Genomic DNA, 23,261 nt, shown 5'->3' on the forward strand with positions numbered 1-23,261 from the left:
TTATTTCATTTATATAATTACTTTCCCGTGTCATTGAAATAGTTATTGAGAATAACCAGTTTAGTATACTAGTTTGCCTCGATGGAATTTTAATTTTCTTAAAAATTAGCATGTCAAATTTCAATTTAAAAGATAAAAAGTTCGTTCTTTTTTCATCACAAATGCGTTTTAATAGATAGGTTATGATAATTCTCAGAACAAGGGTTGTAATGACCTTGACTTAGAGAACCTTGTAAAAATTTTCGCATAATATTCATCGTTTTTGAACCGCCGATTATTTCATACGCCTGTGATGGACATATACTTTGAGAAACGATGACAGACTATTACAGAAGGAATGTTCTTGAAAGACATCAACATAGACATTTCAATTACTTAATGTTCCCCACGCGATATTTATCATTTTAATTATAATAAAGTATGTTATACCAATTTTAAATTCAAATATGTTTGCAAATATTTAAATAACTAAAATGATTCTCAATGTTCAAAATATTATAGAAATGAAGTTTCAAGACATTAAGCAATGTGTAGATTAATTATTGAAAACTAACACATCCATTTTTCTAATGTTAACAGAAATGTAGATAGTTTAAATATCTTATATTAATCTAATATTAATAGTGACTGCATATCAACCATCAAAACTCCATGGATAAAACCAGGCACACATGGAGAAAAGATTTTCGTGGGCGGGTGTGATGAGGGCCCACTGCAATTTAACGTCTTGTCAGAGGAGAATGATGGCAATTCAATGGTAACATGTATTTAAGGAGGCGAGGCTGGATAGTCTATAATTACTCATCAGATCTACCTTAGAATTTTCTATTTGAAAATTTTTGCCCTATTAAAGTGTTTGATAAAGAAAAAGTCCAAATATTTTAGGTTTAAAATTCAACAGTTCCCCATATCTTTAAGCAGATCTCTTCATCTCAATATGATTTATATTCCAGGCCTAAGTATCATGAAACAGTTTTAGACTTAGGGACTTGGACACGATTTGAGCTCAAAATTTTCAAAATTTATTTTTCCATTTTCATATCTAGAATGGTCAATATGGATATTGTTATTGATTCCTCAAAATTTTAAGTCAAATATCGAGCTACAAGAAAGATACAGATTTTGAAATTCTTTGTTTTGTAAACAAGGCTTGAGTCTTGTTATTGTTTAAATATGTTGTATATGTTGTATTGGTATAAGTCTCAATAAAAAGGTGTTCTCTTTTGTTGATAATATTATTTATGAAAACATTGAATTAGTTTATCTTGTTTGCCACGAGTCATTTTGTTTAATAAATGGTAATTTCTTTACTTTATATTATTTGTAAACAAATATAAGACTCGAGCTTTGTTTACATAACAATGCATTTGTATGTCTGTATCTCGCTTGACACTTGACATCTAACATTTGTATTTTGGTCCATCATTCAAAATGCACAAATAAACCATTTTATACATAAAAATAGAAAAATAAAAATTTCATCTCAAATTGTGTCCAAGTCCCTTTAAGGTCAAGATCTAGTAAATGAAAGGTGCATACAGGTTTATAAAATTTAAGATAAAAATTCTTTTCATGATGCTTCATAACAATAGCTTTGTTAAATAGGGTTTACCGGGACTAAAATTTTTGGTAAACACAATGAAAAATCAAGTTTTATACTGTCATTTTCAATGAAATATGAAGTATATTCGGGACAAATTTCGGAGTTTTGTCCATTTTTGACTCATAAAATATATCTAGAATGCCTACATCCAAAAAATGAAGCAGAATGAAACAAGCTCTTGACTTCCTCTTTAAAATGATGTCAAATTGAATATAGGTATCGGGATTACTTTTCCCATGATTTAACATAAAATGTCAAGAAAATGTTAAATTTTCTACATAACTCCTTTCGAGTCGTAAAGTACGGGAAAACGATTCCTCAAATCAATTATGACGTCATAATGGCTCTATCACCAAAAGACACTCTGGAATCATTTTCAGTCGGTCATAAAATGATTGTTTATCATAGCATGACGATTGAAATTTGTAATAACAAGGCTATATTAAGACACTTTTAATATCATTCTAATTTTTTCTGTGTCAAGAGACATGAAGACAGTGTACATATTTTGATTTAAGGTAAAGATCTAGTGAATGAAAGGTGCCTACAGGTTTATGAAATTCAAGACATAAATTATTTTAATGATGCTTCATAGCAATATCTTTGTTTCAAAGGTTGTACCGAGGCTTAATGTTTTGGTAAACACAATGAAAATCACGTTTTAAACAACAATTTTCTATGAAATATGAAGGATAAAAGTAATAAATCTCGGAGTTTTGTCCAATTTTGGACGAATGAAATATATCTAGATTGCCTACAGTCTCGCCAAAAACGACATTAAACAAGCTCTTGGCCTACAATTTAAAATGTTGTCAAATTGAATATAGTTACCGAGTTTACTTTTCCCGTGATAAAATATAGAATGTCAAAATATAGTTTTATATTCTACATAATTCCCTTGAAGCCGTAAAATATGGGAAAAGATTCCTCAAATCAATTATGACGTCCTAATGGTTCTAGTACCAAAAAAGACAGTCTGGAATCATTTACTAGACATCAACTCTAAGATTGCTTTATGGTTCTGGGGCCTGTACACTAAATATGGCCTCGACCACTCATTCCTCTTCATAATAACACACTTTAAAATCTTAACGGATAAGACAGTATGTTTGAAATGTAAAGATAAGAATAATAAGGTACATAAGTGTCAATATTTAAAGTGTTAATGGATCCTTAGATAAAACAACCGCTTCAGACACAGGCTTTATCGAATTACAATCCATTATTTGTATCAAAATTGTGCAATGTTATTAAAGATAAGGACCATCTGGTTAAGTTTCAAAAGGCAGGGTTTTGAAGTTGTTAGTTATTTATAAATTCCAGCAAATCCACAATTTTCTGCCGTAATTTTTCAAAATATTAGTGTTATTTAAAACAAACACAATAAAACTAAAATATTTGAGTTTTTGTTGGGATTAAATCAATAAGTAAAAATAAGTTATTTTTTTGTTGTTGGGATTAAATCAATAAGTAATAAACCAATTAATAAGCTATTTAGTATTATTTTGATAAATAAATATTGTTGAGAAATTATTGAAAAAAATATTAGATACTAAATACAAGTATTTTTTTTTCTTTTCTAATATTTCCATATTCTTCCTCTATATACACTGCCCACGGTTTTGATCATCTTCCTTTGTCTAAGTTTGGAATAAAAATTACAAGATATTCATGATAATAACATCGAATTATACAGTTTAATTTGAAAGTATTTTATCAAACCGATTATGCTTCTGTCTTATTATTAAATGGCCAAGTTCAGATTGTCTGAAAAATAACATTTCTCTTTTATCAGACATTAACATAACAGTTATATTTTCATATCAGATAACAATGTATTTTGCTCCTTTAAAATATAAAAAAATATTAATGATCATTCAGAAAAAAACAACATATCAGCTGTATTTGACAATAATTTTACGATGAACATCTTTCCAGGTCGTGAGCTTGGTTTTCCATTCTTCTGTGATTGAGGATGCATCACCGCCCGCCTGTAAAATCCCATTCAACGGGACATACCTTGTGCCCACTGCCAAGAATCCTGATATGTCACTACTTCCCAACTGCTTTGTTATGGATTCCAGAGAGGGCTATCACATGACTTACTACTGGTTCAAAGTTTTCGACTGGAATTTCGCTAACACTTCGGAGGATTAGAAATAAGCGTTCTGTCTCTGAAATGAGAAAAAGAGAGAATGAAAGGGAATAATTTTTAGGAAAATTAAACTTTGTATCATATACCATAAACTGGTTTTCTGATAAAATATCCAGATACACAATTGTTGAGTGTTTTACCTCTTGTAAATGGCCTCGGAAATTGAAGATCGAGACTAAATGGTTTGTTCGGTCTGTTTTGACTAAACTCTTTTGGTGTGCCCCTTATAGTTGAACAGGCAAATTAAATATTCATTTTTTATTCCAATAAAAGATATATTGTTCTGGGAAAAAAGATATCCACAAGAAAACAGGAAAACGTATTTGACATTGAAAATATTATGTTGTAGTTATACGCGTATTTTGAAGGGGAGAACCATTGTGGCACTGCTCTAAAACAAGTTTATTTTTAAAACTCGCAAACAAAGATGTCTAATATGCTTTTGTTTGCAAGAAATCGCCCTACAGTTTATTCAGTACTCAAAGGGGAATCCCCATTTGCCCTCAGCTCAGGTTTATAAGACAATACGTGTCGAATTAATGGGGGATACTATAAATAAAAGATAAACTTGTGAGCATGTTAATTATGAAGATAAATTCACACGAAGTTATATATATCCCAAGTTTTCTGAAATTGAGATTATACAAGAGTCGTATTATAAAAGATAATAGATTTGCTGGACCAAAAATGAAAAGTCTGTGGTGTTGCTGCAACAATTCTTTTATTGCATGGACGAAAAAGCCACCACCTTTCTAAAACTGTCGACAACTGTCTACTACGAGACATGTGTGACGTAATATTCTATTTCTACAATTTCAAAGACTTTCAATGATTTTCATTCGAAGAGATTTGTTTTTTTTAAATTATAACTACATGGAAGTATGAATAAAAGATGTGTGAAAAAATAGTAAATGCGACTCAGACAACAAGAGACATTTAAAAAAAAAGAACCTCACACACCTGGTCAATGAACTCGCACAAGGTAGGTTTAAAAACTAGAATATATTACGTAATCTACTGATTATTTTTAGAAATTTGCGTAGATATACAAATGAAATGACAATAATAACAAAGGACTGTTAACAACACTAATTAATCAGAAGAAATAAAGAAAGAATATATTGTGCTCTTATAAAATGGTTTTAAACATGTTTCATCTAAACTGTCTCATACTTTAAGAACATTTCCATACTTTATTCCAATGAGAGTGGACATAAGGCATTTGGGAGCAGGTGAATTTACGAGTTTTATTTTTCTTAAGTTGTATTTGAGGATCAATTAAAGCATATACATCATATACATGTACACTAGTTTACATTGACAAATAAACATTGGTGTACTTCATAGTAATCTTCAAGTGTTGCCTGTTTCAGACAGGCAGAATTAAAAAAGCCAAGAGGGCTCAGGACCAGTCCATCGGAGTATCGAGGAACTATTCTACTTTTCTGTAACATAAGTGTTAGGCTATGCATAAACGGTGAAAAAGTTTCTGTCAAAAAATGATAAAAATAGTTCTAACCGGGAGGGGTGTCACTTATTGTTATGAATTGCTCCATCATAAATTGTTATGGATTTTCTGGATAGATATCTATTCACGAAAGAAATTATCGTGACAATTTATTATAATATCAATTTTCAAATTTGAAATTATCGCTTATATCTGAGAAACAGTAGTACTTGAGCATTAGTAGTTTTCGAAAGTCATATGATCGTCTTTCTATAAAGACTGGTCTAAAATTAGGCATTCATTTTTTTAAAAGATGTTGCAATTTTTGTAGTTCTAGTTCAATATCAGATGAAATGTATTTTGTTCTAGATTATAAGGGTTTCTCATCTGTAAGCAGATGTTTAATTTTTTTTCAAAAACAAATTAATTTTGCAAAATAATGTCGCTTTTAAATTCATGAATCAGTAGGGCATCCCAAATCTGATCAATTATTTGATAATAATAATAATATGAATTATGAGTTACATCTAACAATTATAAAGAATCGTAAAATGTAAATCTAATATATATACTTCATGGACTGTTGTACTGATTCTGTAAATGAACTCGATTGAAGGACAAACCCCAACTCTTCAAACGTTTGCAATTGATTGAATAGAAACTGTATATCTACCAAAACACTTTCTACTCTTATCCTTTTGAAGCCGAGCAATATCAGAAATTAATATGTCCGAGTACAGTTTTTGTATTTGTTGCAACCAACTACACAGGAATCATTCATACATTCATTCTGATTTTTGCAACTTTCGACCGATTAAAAATAACTTATTCAAATCTCGTTCATTTTAATCCTAAGGGTTAATTTGTTGTTGAATTCAATTCACCAGGTTGAAGAAGTACAAACATCAAAAACAATACCTTTTCAAATCAATCCTAATATTGGTTAGAATTTAAAAAAAAAACATTTAGATCTCCATCTACGAATTTTAGGAGCATACAGTTTTCTAAAAATTTAATCAAGAGTTTTAAAATGATAATTAATAAAATAACTGGTCCAATAAGGTGTATTAGAGCATCATTTAAAGGTAGACTCGATGAATGAAAAGTTATGTTTTGTATAGTCATTCTCAATGAATTATGAAGAAAATCAGTAAAAAAAAAATCTAAGCTTTTCCACATCTGACATATGAAATATGTTTTTTGACTTGCAGAAAACGATAATAAACATTTTCTCTATCTTTTGTACTATACACTTGTTAATGTTTTCTAATAACCCAACACACGTAAGCCGATTTGTTACTGTACGTAGATATTATGAATATTTGACAAATAGAAACATAAAAAATTACTACAGTTTATCTTTACAAGTGAAAGGCCATGATTTGAAAATAGTAAAACAGGCAAATATTACCTCGTTTAACATCGCCACTTGCTTCATTATAATCGCATTACAATAATTACTTATGCATAAAAATATCCAATGGTATAATTCACTACATCGCACCTACATGTAGATAAACAACGTTGGAAACCAATCAATGAAAAACGACATGAATAACGCAAATAGCCATTATTTCATTCTTGTATTTTCCAATCAAAAATTTTGAACCAGAAGTAGGTCAGATGGTCACCTTCCCGAGAATCCTGTACAAAACAGTTTGGAAGAAGTTCGTCGTCATAACCGTCAGGAGAAGGGAGCAGGAACGTGCCATTAAACGGGATCTGACAACTTGGGGGTTCAGCGTCAATCACATCGGACGAAAAAAACGTCACATTGACGCTCTGTAATTATAATGAAACGTAAAGACCATCGTAAAGAACATGTGCGATTATTTTTTTAATTCAGTTTGGAAAGTTGTCTTTATGTAATTTTGTGTGCATGTACGATTGATAATATTTCTTATGAAATGATATAAATTTCATTCCAAATTGTGAAGTTTTTATTTGCTTGATTATTTTACATCATGAGAAGCATGTTATAGACAAGACATGCACAGACACCAGGTTTAAGAAATATTTTTTGATATATCTGCATTATTAACTTTCAATGTGAACCATGAGTTGTCATAAAGATAATTTACGATACCACTTTGCTTTTCCCATCAGTCGGAGGAATCACGTTATAAATAAAAGGCCCTTTGTCACATCCCCCAACTTTGATCGGTTGGGTGGCATTCCATTTGTTTCCTGGAGGAAGCGCGGGTGTAAATGCATAAGCTATACAGCCGCTGTAAATAAACTAGCGTAATAAGCAAACGAGGAAAGTTACCAAGCAGACCCTTTTGTTAAAACATTAAGAGAAGTTCCTTTTCATGTGGTTTTTGCGCAAAAACATCAGACATTCAAGGTTGGTATAAATTTAACTTAAATGAGGAAGATCACGTCATTAAATCCTTTAAGACGAGTTTTATGTTTCCTTTTCTGGCCATATGTAATTATTTTCGCTACAATTTCAAAAAATCATCATGATTCTTTCCATGAGACGTCTAAAACATGGTTGCAATGCTTTGTTATACCGATTAATTACTCTTGTTGGACAGGGCTCGAGAAATGGAGACACACAGTTAAATTGGGTTAGGAACATAAATATAAATATATACACACTGTTCTCCTTGCCAGGTTGCATTTACTGCGATCATAAACTGAATCTCTGTTATTTTGAAGTTTTCTGTTTTCGGGAAAGCAGATTTGTTTTCAAGTCCATGGCCCCTGACGGATAAAACAAAAACATTCACAATTATGTACGCAGTATTCATCCAAATAACCCTAAGCCCCATTGCAAAGATGACGGTATCAGAGGGTTCACTACTGATAAGACTTGTCTGTCTTGTGTTCTTTCCCCATACAATCTAGATTATATTCATTCAAGGCTAACATTTCTGTGAATCCTAGTAACAAATCGCAAGATTTTAAAAGAGTTCAATGACCATTGCAAAGTAATGCTTTAAAAAAAACCTGTAATCCTCAACAGCCTTTTATGATATCAATTATTGTCTATTTTCCAATTAACCAGTTTTACCATAATGCCTCTCATTTAAACATTAATATGAATGTGCATTCAATTCCATGTGCAAGAGAACAATTATCATTGTACGTTGTCATTCATCCTTGGTGGTTTTCTTATGTCTGTGTTGTAACTCGTTTGAAACATTAATTATCAAAAATTACTCGCAATTTGAATTAGAATTGACTTAATCTCGTCATTAAAAACACGTTCCGTTAAATTCAATTCATGTCGACCAACAATTCATTTCACCTTGAGACAATTAAGAGATTTTTACGGTATATTAATTGACTTTACAATATGTCACATTTGTTTCCGCAATGGTCCAACCTTCTTACGAAGTATGATGTCTATCAAATTACTATATGTGTACTCTACCATTGCAAAATTTATTGTTACACAGCGGGATAAAATATAAAGCGGACATCTCTCTTCAGAATTGCATGTCTTCAGTGAGAGCTATTAACGAGGTAAGAAACAAAATTCTGTACATTTATTTTCGCAATTATTTACAAAGACTGACGGGAACAAGTAGGAACAAAGTTACGTTCTAGACCTTTTTTCTTTATCTTATTTGGGCACTTAAACGACTGGGTTCAATTTATCGATACAATTTTATAGTGATCTCGTGATCTTCTGTTTTTCCTATATAAAATTAAACTCAGAAGAAAACTTGAGTTTAATTATGGCACTACACAAACAATTTCTATGATTTTCTACCGTTTGAATTTGCACATTTTAAGGAGTTTTAAACTAAACTTAAACACACAAATAAAACAAACAAAACTACTTTTTATTCTTCAAATATTTTTGTTACATTCAAAAATTGAATGGTCGTGATAAAAGTTTTAAAAAAGTTTTTAAGCCTGAAACCCAATTTTAATGACTAAATGTATTCAAAGGTCCGACCTTGCATGCTAGGTTGTCAGAGCATTCATTTACTTTCTTCCTTAGAGTCGAAGATAATTAGAACAGAGTCATATATAATAGCTTGGAAAGAAAAATAAGCGTGTTCTTGTAATTTATTAGCAATTTGCAATTCGTCTCTTCAAATTTTCAGTTAAGATCATAGTTTATTTTTACATCTGAAACAGGTCTGAGTGCAGTAAATAGCAGACACATTCATGAATGTCTTATTGGTAAAAAAAAACCAACACCATTTCTTTTTCTGACTTTGCTATATGAACGATTGTTTTCTAGAACGATAAACTATATTAAAAATAAGGAATGATATTAAAAATATGATGCATCTATGTTTCATAGAAAACATATCCACATTAAATCACGTCTCCGAAAACATTAACATTGCATCTTCCAAATCGTTTAAAGAATTCAAGTGAATTATCACGATCATAACTTTGTTAATAAGTGTAAAATATATAAAAAGTGGATCTAATGCAATAACAATATATCATGTGGAATAAGAAGAATTAGTTAAATCCTAAGTAGAACATTAAAATGTTTTGATGACTAATTGTTCAGTGAAGTTTTAAGAGGCGTCGTTAAAGTGAAATATTCATACAGTATATTTCATACTTACATCCGCCTTAATAATCAATCTATTTAGTATTTATGCAATTTTCAAATGTCCTTTTTATATTCTGGTGATTGATCGAAAAACTTCAATTGATTGCACAAGTTGTTTACTGAAGTAGTTGTCAAATTAACTTCAATTGTTAATCAATAACTAAATGAAAGCTTTGTATTACTCAGAAAAATTCTCATTTTATGATATAAATGTATTACTAATGCATGCATAATTCATCAATACTTATCTTGTTTGAATGTAAGTTTGATTTCAAAGGCTTTGTATTCTAAATAAGCAGACTTTAAATAAAGAAAGTTATGAATAATTAAAGTTGAGACCAAACAAAATCAGATGATGATTAGATAATGTAAAAAAAAATGAGACAATAACACTACATAAAATAAAACATTTCAAAATGCGTAAGAATATTGGATCTACATCTTACGAAGACTAAAATGTGATACTAACAAATTTTTTTTTCAATAAGTATTCATCAAATAAACAAATATGATTTTTTTTATAGCTTTGATACGAAGAAAGACAATCGAGACCAAAAACTAAAGACGAAATGTGATTTCATACAATGTATGAGTTTATAGAACAACAGTTTAAGAAGATGTCAATTTATTCCTTCAAATAGTATTCAAACTTGACAATTATATATCATCATATATAAATGTTCTTGAACTTGTTAAGTAAAAACATTTATAATGCTAAACATTCACAATTTAGAAAGACCAAATTGGGATTTTCTTGCGTAAATACTACAAAGCAAAAACTCTTTCTTAATTGATATATGTAATTTACACCAACTCTAGTTTATTTGCTATTTTAAAAAACCTATCAACTGGTTGATTAGTAATATTATCTTACCTCCTATTTAAAAAATATTTCTAAATTCTACCGCCTGGTTTTTGACGGGGGTCATCTTAAAATATCAAAATCCTCCAAATTTTGCTATATATTTTGAGTATTACAAATGTAGATTGGTAGAATAGATTTATTCCAAAAATTAAAAAATATCCCCGATGATACCATAGTTCTGTGTGTAAAATTTCAGAGTCGTACACTTCTTACTTTACCTTTAATTTTTTTATGTACTCCTACATAGCTTAATTTTATCAAAAAAGCACAATAGCAACGATCAACTACCGAACAATAGGAAAATCGTTTTGTTTTGTTTTTTCAATCTACCATAGTTTGTATTCTTTATATATAATCATTTTTCGCATGTTTTCAGTTGAACAATGTAAAATTTAAGAATGGACATTCACCAAGTTTTTTATTTCTCTGTAATGTTTCTCAATGAGGTTGTGAATGATCGGTTTAAATAAAATTTCCCAAACAAACATGAGGTCTAGTAAAATGAGTAGATTGCAGACTTGATAGACTTTAACCATCTGTTAACCTTGTAAGTGCAACCTTTGTTCTTACAACGTTACATGTCAAATTGCTATACATTTTGTAAGTGACAAATGTCAGCCATTGACATATCAATGGTATTAAACTGTTTTACGCGGATTACACAAATATGTTTGGGGTAGATCTGGCGTTGTTCAATCAGGGCTTTCGTTTCTATGTCACGTGATAAAGACGATGGTTGTAATACGCTTAAAAAATACATTATCAAGATACACATATTTTTTAATTTGTATTTATTGTGACTAAAAAAGTCAAATAACCTTTTGACTTTGACCAGTTTCAATGAATATATTTAGTCATTCTTTAACATACATGATTTTGCTTCAAAACTTAAGATTTTTTAGAATCTAATTTCTGTGTATCTTTCCTTATAAAGTATTCAAACAAAATTCCCTATTTTACGGTAATATTGAGGTCCAATATTCTTTAACGTATACATAGCTATTTTAAATAAAAAGTTCGATCTTTACTGCTACCAAATGATTCGATTATGTTTTGTGTCAATACATTTAACCTTGAAACATGCAATTCGCATAAAATGTTATATGAAGATTATACTCGATAATTTCTGCCACGTCATCATCATCGTCCTACGAAGTGCTTTCTCATTTATTATTTTCATGAATATTATTTATTGACAGTTTAAAATCGTTGTTTAAGAAGGAGATCAAATTTATCCAAGATTAGAAAACCATCAATCCGTTTGGGCATATAAGGCCATCACACAGAGGGTAATCGATCATCATTATGTCATCGTGTGCCATTTTGACATCGAACTTCGTCTGAATAACATCACACACAGATGTTTCTGCCAGTGCCGTCAGGTAAGATTAAAATTAAATCAGAATATTACGATTTATCGGGCGTGGCCCACTCACCTGTTCGTCACATTGACTTCAAGAAATAAACAGAAATTTAGAGACCAATTCATTATGCTTCACATTTCAATTCAATTAAAATTTTAAAAAAAGCGATAATTTCAAAACTTATAAAAGAAATTTATATACTTTTAGAGTTAAATACACTCGCAAATCTATATTCGATCGTGAATATAAAAAAAAAAGAATTATATAATATATAGGAATAAGTACTGAAGAGTTGTTCGATATTCATTATGACAATATGAGGAAATGTATAAATATCGCATTTCTCTTTATTACAAGTTAACAAGAGACTTGTAATTTAGGGGGAAAAACATCTTTAAGTGAAAGGTTTGTTTTTCGATTCTGCAGAAATGTTTCTAAATAATTCTTCGCTTTAACATGAACCTGATGTAAACATCAATACGTCTTTATTTTCAACAGTGTCAGCTTTCTTGGAACATTGTGAACGCACTGAGGTTGCATTTCTTTTATTGCCATTAAGACGTATATTGGTTTATGTCTCCGACATGACCTCTGTAGCAAATCTGACTGGAATAGGACAAAACAATCTAAAACGAGAGGTTGTAGAGACCAATCCGGAAACGGAAAAGTTTGTAAAACATAGTCGAGCACACTTCCTACAGCTGAAATGACATTTAGACACATTTCTTTGACGAATCACCTTAAATGGGTTCATTCTTATTGTTAGTGTTCGTATCTTCCTGACCATATGAAAAGCAAATAAATGCTTTGAATATTATCAACTCTTGATATATCATTATAGCAATTAGAAGAAGACGAACTATGGCATGTGCATTAACATAAGCAGCAGCATTTATACCACCTTTTAGCTTACTTAGCACATTAATAATCAGCGTCTGGGCTATTAATAAACTGTTGCATAATTATAACAGTCTTCCAAATTTATTACAGTTAATATCGGTGAATGTTGTAAGCTCTGAATTAGGTACATATAACGGTGCTTTGGAGACATTTTTCTATATAACAGGTTTAAAAACTATGAATAGGGATCCTACAAAACTTTTTTTTTATCCAGCATGTTTATGGCGCCTTTCTGCCATTTTACCTTCAAATTGGTCAATTATTATTCGGCCCTCAGAAAGAAAAATAATTAAAGGCTTTACAATTTTACAAGAGATTTATAATGCTACATTTAATTAGGTTATAATACAAGTGTTAAACTGATGCCAGAAAAATAATTTTTTTACTCCAAGATTGAATTGGAACTATCTTGGAAATAATCTTCTTTTAATATGTTCTTAGACTCTATCCTGCAGTGATAAATATTGTGTTATAATAATTGGAGCACCTGATATTGTAAAAATTATCGATAAATTAAAACGTTATCCCAAATCAACAATGCAACCCCTTGGGGAACACAAAATTCGAAATGGATGTAGAAATAGAAGAGAAAATCTATTTAATCCTTTAAAACCCCAATTTATGTATTGTGTATATTTAAATATGTTCAAACTGTGAATCACGTACCCATAGTAAGACCATCTGAATACAGTGCAATATTCATTGCAAAAATTATTAGAGAATTTCTGGGGAGTTGAAGGTCATGAATATAAAAGTTGACTTTTTAAATGATTTAAATTTAAATTCGTTCAAATCACGAAACCCAAAGACAGAAATTTATTTAAGAATTACATAGAATAGGATTAGAACTGTCAATCATATAAGTACTACAGCCCCTGAACTTGCTTCTGTTTTCGGTTTATTTTAGGTTTGTTATTGAATAATATAATCTCATCCATTACTAAATATTATAATAATCAATTGATGATAGTTTAAGTGGACCTCCATTGGTATTGGTAGTTCTTTGCCTCATTTAACCGAGCAGATATCTTTTATCTAATTGCTTTGACACACATATAATATATATAGATATAGATATAGATATAATTTTTGGGGTGTTCTTTTTGTTATTCCAGTCATATTGCTATCTAAATGATGCTTTGACTTTTATGTTTGCACTATGCCCTGAGGAAACGAACAATCATATAGGATCAGTTTCCATATTATAGTGCATTAATCGATAAATCATAATGTTTTACCACTCGCAATCAAGTGTTCCAAAATTATGAATTATGAATGTATGGTGTACTTTTATAAACGGTTCCTGTTTACTGCAGTAAAATGCTGTAACAATACAGATGTCGAGGTGTAAAGGTGTAATTAAACTGGATAACACTCGAGAATAATGTGTTGGAGTCAAATGAAGATGTTACCACTGTGTGTTAATTGAATAATCTTGCATAAAGTTAATGAATGGTTAGGAAAACAGACCTCTTTCATGTCCTGTTTTTTTTTGGTGGAAAAATTTATGATTTCACAGAAATTACGTTAAAATATTTAATAGGATAAGTTTTGGAAACTGGCTTGATTTAAATTTAAGTAAGGTGTATCAGCATTAGACTGAACCATTAAAGATAACTTTTTTGAATACAAATGAAATCAAATTCTAAATACGATACGCCTTATGACTTTACACCGTGCAGTCTCGTTAGTCCCATTCACTTTCAAAGCTAATAGGTAGATTGACAGAAGAGTGGCGATTTGTGAGCTCTATATATTATTCCCAGAGTGTAACTTTGTCGGATTTTTTTGGACAAGAACGTAAACAAACTTTTGATGAACATGATGATTGAATAATGTGACACTTTGTTTTCAGTGAAAATGATGATACATACTTGTCTACAAACCCTGTGTCCTTTGCTGTTTTTTGGAGTGATCGTAACGTATTATCCAACGGTCGGGAACCACCAGGGCTGGCTTACCCAAGCGGCATGCCCATGTAAACCAACGGGTCCTTTAGCAAGAACTATTTTAAAACTTTACAAAGGGCTGTTCGTTCAGCCGCAGGAAGTGACAGATTTACCCGTTATTAAGCCTGTGGGTGGACGAGATGAAAGTGGTCATGAAGGAAATCTGACTTCGTATGTGGGGAATTTAGTGACATCTCTTAATAAACAACCGTCTTGTTGCAACACGTAAGTTTTATTTTTCAGATAGTTTTCTCTATGATACATGAAGTATAATTTTAATTTTTTTTAAATTAAAAATCTGTTCAACTGAAAATGTTGCTGAAAAGAATAAATGAAAATAATTTACCTGCATTTCTATTTATATTTCATGAGAAATAAATACATTAATGATTATTTTCTGCGGCTAGTTTAGCAAAATAATAATTGAAATGCGATTACAAACGTCCATTTGAGAAGTAGTATCAAAACAAGATCAATTCAAAATTAAAAAAAAAAGCATTTCTTTTACAACTAATATCAATGCCACTAAAAGAAATAAGAGCAGCCTAAATTGTAATATATGTTGTTAAAGAGAATGGACCAAGTGTAACTGATATTCATTCTATATCCTTTAAGAGGATAATTTGATAAACCATGTCTGTGCTGAAATAACTTTTTTATGGGTTTTTTTTTCATTCTAGGGAATATGCCTTTGAGATATATAACAAAACCAATTACAATCACAGGAACCTAACTGTGGTTCATTTTCAAAATGCTTATCAGTTTGTTCCCACTGGAGTCTGTCCGTAAGTATCTACCGTAAATATATGTAAAAGTTAACACTGTGCTAAAGATTAAGTACGAAACTTTGACTATGACAAAATTTAATGAGCTTTTCTACAAAAATGAAGGTGATTCTACTGCAAAACAAGCTTTAAAAAAATAAAAAAGAGTTTTTGCTACTAAATTTTTTAAAATAAGAATATCCTACATGTTTTCAAAATGTATAATATATGAGGGCACTCTGACATAATAAAAAAGTAAATATATAGCAAATGTTTTTCTAATAGTTTAAAGCTGCTGAGTGACATTGAACTAGGACAATCAAAGGCACAAAACGGTTAATAAAAAAACGTGTGTAATGTCACTTGCAAGTCTGTCATATCATGAATTCCATACAAAACATTCCAAACTCTCATCACAAAACTTCAGATTTTCAAAAGATGATTATTGCATAGCATTTCATTAAACTAAAAAAAAATTGTGAGTGCCAATGTACTTCTTAACAAACTGTTTAAACGAACAACAATGTTCTACATGACTGCTAAAGTTTACTCTGGACGAAGTACCAAATTGTCGTTGAGTTTCATTGAAACATGAGTCTCCGAATAAATATTCTTGAAAACATAATTACAAGGTGTATAATCAAGATTCTTTTGAATTAAAAAAAAAAAAGAACTCGGATTTGAATAGTTAATATTTGATTAAGATAAAAGAAAAAAAAATGTTATTTATATGACTATATACTTTTTCATCCTAGAAAAAACACAAAGTGTGGAATCGGAAAATGCATTCAAAGATATCGACATCACTGGCTCCTCGTATGGGACGAAAGCTTGCAACATTACCCACCTGTTACGTTTCTTCCAGTTGAAATCCCATCTCATTGTGAATGTGTCAATATAGGAACTCGCAGATAGAACTTCCAATTGTTTCACTTGTAATAGAGCTGATGTTATAACGTTTTTGTTGTAAAAAAGACGCTAAGCGCACATACTATATTTACTTTCCCTTAATTTGTTGGATTGTTTATTTATGAGACTTATATAACATATGATTGCAATATGCTGTTGATGATGCCAAATACCGTTGCAGGTATATCATTAAAATTAAGATTTAAAATTTGTCTTCAGAGAGAAAGAGAGAGAGAGAGAGACTCTATAACCTGCTGCGTATTTCAAATACTTTTATATTAATTCAATACATTATGTGATATTTATGCAAACAGGGTCAATTGTAACACATTCAGAATGCATGAGGAAACCCTGTTGAACATAAACATATCAGATCAAATGATGTATTGTTGAACTTTTAATGTATTCATCAAACGACATGTGTGAAGACCGCTGATAATACCAGAAGTGTCTTCTTTTATTTCCTCAAATCACGATTTGCTAAAACATACAGTATCATACCAGACTACATACAAACCGTGTTAGTACAGGCGTTTACTGAAAACTGTTTTGGAACCAAACATAGCGACAGATATTAAAACGAGGCATTTTTGAAAATTGAAAACTTCGCCGCGTAAAACCACATTGGTACTCGTGTACATGTAGATGCATGGGACATTGTTCGAAAATAATTAAAAGTCGAATAGAATGATGCTTATCACGATTTTTGTGGGAGAAAATTTAGGTTATTTATAGTCAACATTCTACAAAATGCAAGCATCTAAAGAATTTTTAATACTACGTGCATGTCAACGGTTTAAGATAGAGAACATCATTATCAAAGATCAGTCTGTACGCAATTATTTATTAATGTTATAAATAAAATTCAAGATATTATATCTATACGGCCTTTCAAAATTGGAAACGACCTCCAGTAAAAAAAAAACCCGATTAAATGTCGTGAGGTAAGGTATAAATATACATACGGTAGTGTCTTCAAAAGAATGAAGTAATCATGGAAAAGCAATTCAATAACAAATGATGCTAATGACTATTCATTTTTTAACAAAACAGCTTATACACATAAATCATATTCGTGTTTGTTTGTTCATGTTTTTAAAACTAAATATCGCAATACCAAATTCAGTCAAAACATAGCCTGAGTCATGGGTGAACTTGGACCACAACCTTGTTCAAACCGTCAAATCCCTAAATTTGATAGATTTTTGTATAAAGTGTTTCTATAAGTAAAATAGTTTTCAATGAGTTTGAGAACAGTAATATAGAATATGTATTATAATATTTTTTCAAAAAATGGACTTTTGTGATATATTAAGGGAACAAGTCTGTATGGATGTGTTTGCATTTTTTTCCCTTGGGTTTCTTTTAATTTTGGTCAACTTTGCATGGCGTTGCTCCATAAAAATACAGATAGATGTGCCTTAATTTTAAAACATCTGATCCAACAAAACTATTTTTGACTTTGTTTTATTTTGCATAAGATTCGCCTTAAATGACATACATTGATATTTTCGAATGAAGGTCGTTTTTAAAGTTGATACATCTGGGTAATGAAATATACCAATCTTTTATATAGCCCCATTTAAGATCCTGTCAGTTCGGCTAATTGAATTTCTATACCAACAGAAATGGACAAAGTTTAAGAGACAAATATAAATTAATCAAACTTGAAACACATTCTGGGTTTCAAACCAACTTTGTATGCATACTTTGTTTGGCCTGTGACACTTAATTGGAATTTTCACAAGAATAACTTTGGCGAGAACAGATGTCTATAAATAAGAATTCACTTAACAAACGTTGCTCGCGGGACACAAACACCAGAAAAGGCACTTAGGTCTAAGACACAGGTTCAAATCCATATGGGGGTCAACCGACCAATTAACAATATTTAAAGAGGTATAATTTCGAGGCCCCATCATCACCAAAATTTTCAAATCACTGAACTCGGTTCCTTAAAAGAAAAGTCCATAATACTCAGACTTGAGGCTGAGTTTATGAACTTTGGGAAAGTTAGCGACGACGGGGCCAGGATATTAGTAGATCCAGGAGGTCATTGTCCTTGATTAGTGATCATCGAAGGGGTTTGTATTTGTTTGATGCATTTGTAATAACTGTATTTTAGGATTATCAACATTAATCTTACAAAATGCTACTGGTTTTACTTGGCCAAGTTATTGAAATAAAAGCTGTAGGTTTGAAGACATTTATAGAAATAATTTAACACAATAAACGTTCCCAGTCTCCATAAAATCGTGGTGATTTGCGTGATTTGATAAAGATTTGAGTTTATAATATCATCATTGAAACTGTAAAAAAAAATGACATTTAATCAAAATAGATAAAATATTGACCTTAAAAAGTATGACAATGCTTCTAGGGCAAAAACAAAATAATCTTGTTTTTAAAATACATTTTTGGGTCACTTCAATAAAAAGGGAAGGATTTACGTACCAAACTTTTGCATTATGTTCTATGGCCGCTCCTAAATCGGCAAATACTAAAGCAATAACATTTGTGACAGATGAGACCAATAAACAAATGCGATGCAAACGTCAAATGAATGATTGCAAACCATTTGTTTTTCTAAGTAAATTATGTCTTGGATACTAAGATTTGAAATTTTAAACAAGATCGCTATTTTTGCCGTATAGAGAGAGTTTATTTGCTTATATCGATATATATTTGGTCACTATGGCTTTTAGACGTACAGTCTGTTGCGAAATGTGTGTCTTTTATAAAGAGATAATCAAAGAAGTGAATCTGCCAAGCATTGTTAAAAGTAAGATAGTAAGCTTGCAGGATTCATCGACACGAATCAACTGAGATTTAAATGTCTATAACCTCAAAGCGCTACAGGCTTGTACAAAAATTGATTACTAAAATACTGGAAGGTATAACTTTCCTGGAATCACGACTATTTTAAAATTTTGAAACTATTTTTGAACATTATAACTAGGGGTAAATCGATAAATAGTTAGTTTATTAGTGTATATTACATTAATATACTAGTATAGGAACAGAATATAATATGTATTTAGCAGAAATCAAAACGACATGTTGAAATAACAATTTTATATCAACATAATATCTAAAACTATAACATCAACATTTTAATGAGATTCCTCTCCAGAATCAGTCTCCAATACAATATCGGCCGCGTCGCATAGAGATGGCGTGTACATGTCAGGAGTTGCCGTGTAGTTTTGGTGTCGAGCAAAGGAAAGGTACCATATGACAGAGCAGATGTGGGCACAACAACCGACTGTTTACACTTTTACACTCACAGAACCATCCCGTCACATCCTCCCTGCTGAACTCAACCCATATATTATAAAGTTTTCTAGAGGTATGTCTAGACTGTATTCTGGCATGCAATAAACCAGCTTCCTCGCAGGATACAACAGTTCTATAGTCCCCGTCTCCAAGATGTTCGTCAGTATACTTTTTCGCTTGTTTGAGCTGACAGACCCCAAATGTTAGAAGACGCAGTCGGTCTTCAGTGTAAATAGGAAAATCTGGTAAAGCATCTTTGGATTCAATAGTTAGCCAGTTTTTTTTTTATTTTTCTCGGAATTTTAACTTTGGATTTTTATTTATCCTATCCTGAAGGGAATTTATTTTGGGTAATGCTGCGACTCTCATTTGTCGTGCAATGTCATCATCATCATCCTGATTATCTGTTTTTAAAGGAGGTCTATATTTGTTGATTATTGCACAGATAATTCGAACAGAGTCTCTGATATGCGGAATTTGACTGTTGCAAACAACATTGTCTAAAAACTTCCATTTTTTGATCCGGCCATTGGCAGCCTCAACCACCCAAAGCACTTTGGTGACAAAACGTGTCATATTTGCTTTGTTGGTACTATGCTGTTTAACAGACTTTTGAAGAAATGCAGGCATGTGTGTTTTAAAACCCAGTTCATTTAAGAAGGGAATAGCACCTCTGAAAACTACTTTCAAAACATTGTCATCTTTGAGGAATTCCATGATGTTACCAGAGTTTGACGTGATTAAATGCTTGATAATGGAGCCATCGTTATTTTTGCCATTAGATAGGTAGGGACCCATGACATCAACTATATAGCCATCAGTAGAGGTTATAACAAACGGTTTTACAAGGGGTTTGTTCTTATGCATGGAGTATGATAGCCGTTGAAAACGATATGCTGAGCTTTTCTTAATGAACACGTATGTACCATCCATAACAAGGATAACTGTGTCAGATATTGGATCACTAAAAAACTGTTTTGCAATGTCCGTTGTGTGGTCATTCACAATTTTGTCACGTGACAAATGACTGAACCCCAAGTGTAAAGGAACAAAGTCACGTACTAGTGCTGTCCGCGTCTGTTGAATTATACGCGCTACTTGTCGACGACTGCTAAACCCAAATAAGGGCATTAGACAATCCACATTTCATTTTAAACAGGAATATGCCAATTGCGTTTCTTATTGTTCTTTCTCTTGTGTTACGCATATATGTGACATGTTGATTGAGGTCGATAAATTGATCTATTGACACTCCTAACAAGGTTTTGTAATCTTCATCGGATAGCAAGTGGTTATCAAATGACATTCGGCGACTCTGAGATGTAGATGCAACTTTTCTTAAATCATTAAATAACGACACAATTTCATCAAAGTTTAAAGCAGTTGATTTTTTTTAACATTGATTTATGAACATGTGTTGATGGTTTAATGAAATTGCCGGTTAGATGGAGAGGGCAGCATCGGGCACCAAGTGGTACAAGAATACCAAAATTAATAAAAATGTCCATTTTTGCTTCTCTGGGAATGCATTTCAGGGAGCCCGTTTTTCTACAAATAAAGCAGCTTTTATTACACTTTCCAGCTGTCACAATTGGCAAACTGATGCTATTTTCATTTGGACTACCCTGTATTGGTATTCGAGATATATTCTTAGGCTGTTTAAAATTAATTCTACGTTTAACGTAACATGAAAATTTAAAACCTACGAGGGAGGGAGGAAAAAAATAAACAAACAAAAATTTCAAACAAGTGTGTATTTATTGAAAGTCATCAATTCAGTTATCAATATATCAACACTGTCATATAATACATAAGGTACGATTCAGTCCATGTTAATTTTTGCATTTTCAAAGCATATACTTTTGTGTAATTTATGTTTATATCCTTTCTGTGGGTACATCATGTATACTGGACGAGAAGTGGAGTGACTTGCAAGCACATCAAATGGATTTACATCAACATAGCAACCAAAGGGAAAAGTTTTTCTTTTCAGGGAAAATGTTGCACAACACATGTGATTCACAGATTATCTACAATCAAAATAATGATATTATTTCTTACAGTTTCATAATGACACATTGTAAAATTTAACATATCAGAGTTGTGTTATAAAATTCATTGTACCTACTTCTAAGAACTCAAGACAGGGTTCTTGAAATAACTGCCACCCTACAAGTGTATTCCACTTCTCTTCGTTCTTCCACTTTAGTTGGGCCTCCTGTTAGTTTCTTCCTATTATATATTGTGAAAGAATGAATTATTATTCCTGAACATGTTATTAAAAATGTAGATACATTTCAAATGAAAGGGATTTGCAGTCATTATCATGTCAAAACTCTTATCTAAATCAGTATATTATGCTGATTTAATGCATTGCTTCACTTCAAGGTATATACATCCACAATTATTATATTTAAAACCAAATATTGGTAGTTCGAACACTGAAATCTTTGTAAGATTTTATAGGGTTATCACCTTTGAAATTGAACAAAAGTTAAAAAGGAAAAAATTTATCACATCTTGGAGCTAATATTGAAGTCTATGGAGAAAGATATAATTTTTTAAACTTTTTTTTTATCCTTTCAGTAAAGCGGTGGTAAGAAATTGCTTAAGCTTTCCCCTTCTTAAAAAAAATGCAAAAATAACTTAACCGTACACATTCTAAGTTTTTGTTAAATAAGATGGGTAGTCCTTTCACTTGTTGATGGATCACTTAAATAAATATATACAACAAACCTCGTTTTTGCCTTTTTTGGGCGGAAGTTGGTTCAGCATGGTTCAGGCTCTGTGACTTGACAACCGACATTAAACAATCGAATAAGATTTTTACTGCCAACTTCGATCATGTGTTTGTCTGATCCATTATTTTTGGTTTTTTATTTTGATAGTGGCGTAGACTCTCATGTTCTTCGTATTGTGAAAACTGAATACCTCAATGCTGTCTTTGAGCATGTTTTTCTCTCATACAGGATGTAGAATTCAGTCGCTAAATGAAAACCCAAACCGGAACGACTTTTTCAAATCCGGATTTATTTGTTTTTTCAAAACGACGATTTTGCCGAAACCTACGCGCGCGGGTTACGTTAAACGTAGAATTAATTTTAAACAGCCTTAGACAAAGTATTTTTGTTTGAAAGTCTACATGTGTCACATATGGTGCTTACATTTGTAGTTTCAATACCCCTCGTTCGAAGAACCTTTGCAATGTTAACACTAAATGGCCGCTTTCTTTTTCTTTAAGTTGTCTTTTACAAACACAACACCCATACTTTTCCGGTGAAACCATTGTTTACATGTATACAAAGAGGTAAACGCCTTTAAATTCGGAAACAAGACAATCATTTAGAAGTTGTGTCAAACTTTCGAAAACGGTATACCATTATGATAGCTAAAAAAGCCAATGAAGTATTTTCAAAAACCTAATTGTAAATTTAATTAAAAAATAGAAGAAAAAAATATTGTTAAAAAAAATACCAGCAGGATTCGAACCCAAAACAC

General features: G+C 31.3%; 1 protein-coding gene and 2 long non-coding RNA genes across 3 annotated transcripts; 1 reads left to right on the forward strand and 2 right to left on the reverse strand.

Annotated features, from left to right (window-relative positions):
* Positions 1 to 3,573: 3,573 nt before the first annotated feature.
* On the reverse strand, positions 3,574 to 8,028 carry LOC105334563 (uncharacterized). Its single transcript, XM_011438078.4, has 4 exons — positions 7,810 to 8,028; positions 7,292 to 7,433; positions 6,837 to 6,987; positions 3,574 to 3,777 (listed from the first exon to the last, which is right to left on the reverse strand). Exons 1-4 carry the CDS (start codon positions 7,980 to 7,982, stop codon positions 3,656 to 3,658), a joined length of 588 nt encoding a protein of 195 aa, XP_011436380.3. The 5' UTR covers positions 7,983 to 8,028; the 3' UTR covers positions 3,574 to 3,655.
* A 523-nt stretch (positions 8,029 to 8,551) lies between these two features.
* Positions 8,552 to 16,869, forward strand: LOC105334562 (uncharacterized). The gene is made up of 5 exons (XR_010714872.1): positions 8,552 to 8,679; positions 11,801 to 11,983; positions 14,721 to 15,039; positions 15,495 to 15,599; positions 16,334 to 16,869. It is a non-coding gene; the product is annotated as an uncharacterized lncRNA (long non-coding RNA).
* Positions 16,870 to 21,416: 4,547 nt separating this feature from the next.
* On the reverse strand, positions 21,417 to 22,871 carry LOC117681350 (uncharacterized). The gene is made up of 3 exons (XR_010715037.1): positions 22,500 to 22,871; positions 21,892 to 21,995; positions 21,417 to 21,793 (listed from the first exon to the last, which is right to left on the reverse strand). It is a non-coding gene; the product is annotated as an uncharacterized lncRNA (long non-coding RNA).
* Between the last annotated feature and the right edge of the window lie 390 nt (positions 22,872 to 23,261).

This window comes from Magallana gigas, chromosome 6, assembly GCF_963853765.1.
Source record: "Magallana gigas chromosome 6, xbMagGiga1.1, whole genome shotgun sequence".
NCBI classification, from domain to species: domain Eukaryota; kingdom Metazoa; phylum Mollusca; class Bivalvia; order Ostreida; family Ostreidae; genus Magallana; species Magallana gigas.

What these genes read in the sequence shown, in the direction of transcription:
- LOC105334563 (XM_011438078.4), bottom strand. Translation starts at nt 7,982, where the DNA reads ATGGGGCTTAGGGTTATTTGGATGAATACTGCGTACATAATTGTGAAT. An exon ending in GCAACCTGGCAAGGAGAACA is followed by an intron (nt 7,434 to 7,809) that starts GTGTGTATATAT and finishes GTTTATTTACAG; the next exon opens with CGGCTGTATAGCTTATGCAT. An exon ending in TGTACAGGATTCTCGGGAAG is followed by an intron (nt 3,778 to 6,836) that starts GTGACCATCTGA and finishes TTCTCATTTCAG; the next exon opens with AGACAGAACGCTTATTTCTA.